The following is a 3,909-nucleotide window of genomic DNA, read 5'->3' on the forward strand; positions in this document are numbered from 1 at the left end:
AGTCCTAGAGAATAACAAAGCTTTTCTCCAAATCAAACACTACTCCATTAGCCAAACCACATTAGAGCAGGTATTTTATTAATTTTCTTTGTTTTATTCCTAGCCCCCATACTTTCTCAGCCACTATGCCTTTTTTTTGTTGTTGTCTAAACGTGCTGTGTATTATGTTTATTGATGTAGTAGAATACTCTACCATTTGCTGAGCCACCTGAATATATGCAATACTCCAGCAGTTCCAGGCCATCTCAGGTCACACAGTAATTCCATGTCTCACACTGCTTTTATACTGGAGGTGAGCTAGTAAAAGCATCACAGCAAGCCACACACTTGTAGTGTGCACAAGCATAATCTGTGCTTAGATGCATCTGGTTGGATGACAAGGAGGGACTGTGAACTGCCACCTCCACAATCCAAAAGCTGGGATCTTACTAATGTCCTTGAACAGGCTGAACCAGTCTCTGTAAATAGTGGTAAACTTTAGACTTTCAGAACATTTTCCTTTGAGAATTTTAAGTGCACAGACAGAAGAGATCTGACTGCTAAAGACCATGAAATCCTATTGTGAGAAAAGGAAGAACACATTGATGGCAAGCATGGGATTTCTGGGTGATCGTGATGTGTTACAGCATCTTCATATGCAACTGCTTGTTATTCATTCTGCAAACTGAGAGTTACATCTAGTCAAAATATTAATTTTGTATGATTGATGGTGTGAACTTGTTCCTTTTTCCCATGTGCAAATCATTATTGAAGTATTCTCCTCTGAGCTGGACTACTAACTACTTGCAAATGATCTATTCACTGAATGACTGCATGTAAGATAATTTCAGCCTATTTCTTCAGGCATTGTTCACTCAGGTTTACTTTGTCTCCATTTTTCACAGTGATGCATCACCTCAGACACCTACCACTGCTTCTTCTCCCTGACTGTCAGTCAGTTTTAAACAGGAAAATAGTTCTTCACAGTAACAAACACACTTATAATGCACCCCAAGTTTGTTTGCACATGAAGAGGATCATTTGAATAAAGAAGAGCCTTTTTTCCCTCTACATTCCTTTCTGTCAAATAGTTGTGTGATTAAAACTGAAACAAGTATTTCTGTAGTAAGATCTGTGTTTAAAAAAAACCAAAAAAATTCAAGGAGGCACATTAGTTGTTGAATCAGAAGTATGCTTTCACCTTGAAACATTTGCACCCTCATCTGTGATATTTATTGGCAGAAACAACAGACTCAGATTCTTTAGGTGTGTCATTCAAAGACAATTAAAACCATTGTTTCCCATTTAATTGTGCATAAAATGTAATTTTCATATCTCAGTAACTCATTTTACCATAACTTTTATCATCTATCAACCCCTGTCTTAGCTGGAGAGGGCAAGAGGGATTATGTCTAGAATTTGTAAAACAGGTTTTTAGAGGGCTTCCCTCAACATGTGTTATTAATTATTTTGTCAAAAAAGCTTAGAAGAGCAGCTAAAAAATATCATCACCTATATCACCAAAGTCTGGATTCAAGTACTGTTGTTTTGAAAATTCTACTTTTTATCATTTCTTACAGGTATTCATTAATTTTGCTACCCAACAACAAAGAGTCTCGCATTCTTCACAAGGATCTCCTGTTGTTCATCATGATCATGTCCCAGTCTAGGCTCAGAATGGGATACAGCTTCAACATAACACCTGTGTGTGTGTGTGAGTTTGATCATATATACACACAAGTTACATTCAATAACTTTTCAAATGTGAACAATTCGTGTGTAAGAAACAAATAGTAGAAGCAGAGGTGAGTAGTCCTCTGTAGGCTAGAAGGAATGGTACTAGCTCTTGTTTAAGCAAGAAACTGATTATATGCAGACCAAAAATCTGCCAAAAATAATCCTTTCTTAATGTAACTGAAATTTAAAAATACAAATGGTCTAATTAATGTAGGAAAAAAAAAGGCTGATCTGAAATGTCCGTGCATAGTAGATTTTTTTTTGGTGGTGGCTCTGCATTCATTTGACTATAGTACTTTCTTGCATGCACACTTAATATCTAATTTTTACATGATAAGGCAAGAAAAAACAATTGAATGGTAGCAATAGCTTGACTATCACCCAATATTTTTATTTAATCACACAAATTGAGAGCCTTTCAACTTCCCTGTTAATTCAGTTCTGTGTTATGACAAGCTAAATTAGCCTTTTTATTGCATAAAGAATGCACTGTATTCCATAAGGCCTTATGCTAAAGAGGTTATTAGTGTACTAACTTAGTCTGCCTCCCAGTTATCTTAAGTAAATTTAACAAGTTTCCATAAATCATACTTGACAATGATCTTTCCCCTAAGCCTGCGGATTGCTGCTGGAAGTATTCTGAAGTACCTTTTTAATGACCTATTTTGTTTTTCTCATCTTTTTGTTTCCTTTTCATTCAAAAAGAATGACAAAATGCTGTTTAATGGGAATGTTAAAGGAAAAGAAGGTAAACTTTCAGAGAGTGACCAATAAACTTCTCAATAAATATGTATTATGTTAGATACTTCAGACAAGGCCACAGTTTTCAGCCTGTACTTGTGTAAAATAAGTATAGGCTGAATATGAAAATTTAATGAATAAAAAGTCCTTGCATATTGTGCCTGGAGAAAAAAAAGTATGACTCCTTTTTTTAGTAAGTGACTGTCTCATCCAAAACAAGTCTTTGAAACTCTTATGATATTAGCTCATGCCACTTTTATTGGACTATGCTGTCAAATAACAAACTGTAGAACCAGTGACTTAGAAGTTAATTGCTGCAATATGATTTTGGGTGGTCAGGGGAGAGGGAAGTTCACTTGGAGATGGAAGAATTTGATTTTAAATGGCCAATGTTGCAGTGCTGATGCTGTAATTCCCTTCTGTACAATGATGAAATATTAAAAAATATATATTTGTGTTTTAGGCTTTGCAAGCTGACTCAAAAGACTGTTTATTGAGGCTTGATTTGTTCATGTTACTTTGGCCCATTATGCTTTTTTGAAAATCAGGATTTCAGGTTGCCTATTTCTATGAAGATGAAATTAAGTCCTTGAAAAATAAATAAAACCCTGAAGATTTACAAGCTTTTTCTGCATGTACATATGGGTCAGAGTGAGTGAGCTTATGAAAGTGCTTTATCATGAGAATGGCTTGGTATATACAGCCTGCTGCATAATATCAGAACTCTGCCAAGCTACTGAAGATCCAAAGCACCTCGGAACCATTAAATCCCAACAGCCACCACCCTGGTAGAAATGCCACAGCACAATGGGATGTCCATATTTGATGTCAAAACAGTTATCTTTAATTTCTGCATGAGGCTAGGAGTGGAAGGTTTCTAAGGTCCCCAATTAGAACAAAAAAAGGTCAATTTTACAAAGCAGGGTGTGAAAGAAGTAGGGGACATGAAGGAAAAAAGAAGGCAGAGGCAGGAAACTTGGGCAGATACAGAAGTAAGCCATAATTGAAGTATCCTGCTTAATTACACCACCTCAGGATGGAAGAAACTGAGCGTTCAAGGAGCAGCCAAGGATCTCTGAGTCATAGTCTGAAACCACTCCACTGAAGAACATTTCTGTAGCTCTTACTCAGCTGAAAAACGATAGAAGGGAAGGTGTGGCAGTCATGTGCACAGTAGATTTTATTTTTGTGGTGGCTCTGCAAAGGGCTTCAGGCTTTTTTTTTTTATTTTTTGCTGGTATGGCTACACCTGTAGATTGCTGATATTATGACTGATTGATTTTCTTTGGGTTTTGTTTTGTTTTTATAAACTAATATCTCTGTCTCAACCCTCACAAGTCCTTAAAAAAATGTAATGTACTCAAGGAAATTTAGGAATTTTGCAAAGGCGATGGTGCCAGTCCTTGCAGTGTGAGGCAGTTGAGCCAAAAGGTGTGATTTGTATGAAATTGT

At 36.4% G+C, this 3,909-nt stretch overlaps 1 protein-coding gene across 1 annotated transcript in view; it reads left to right on the top strand.

Annotated features, from left to right (window-relative positions):
* ABCA13 (ATP binding cassette subfamily A member 13) overlaps positions 1 to 3,909 on the top strand; it is a 175,725-nt gene that overhangs the window by 171,740 nt on the left and 76 nt on the right. Inside the window, exons 57-58 of the mRNA XM_017738711.1 lie at positions 3 to 70; positions 1,560 to 3,909. The exon at positions 1,560 to 3,909 is cut by the window's right edge and continues 76 nt beyond it. Coding sequence (XP_017594200.1) covers positions 3 to 70; positions 1,560 to 1,649 — 158 coding nt within the window. The 3' untranslated portion in view covers positions 1,650 to 3,909. The remainder of the gene's footprint in view (positions 1 to 2; positions 71 to 1,559) is intronic.

This window comes from Corvus brachyrhynchos, unplaced genomic scaffold, assembly GCF_000691975.1.
Source record: "Corvus brachyrhynchos isolate BGI_N302 unplaced genomic scaffold, ASM69197v1 scaffold23, whole genome shotgun sequence".
Taxonomy (NCBI): Eukaryota; Metazoa; Chordata; class Aves; order Passeriformes; family Corvidae; genus Corvus; species Corvus brachyrhynchos.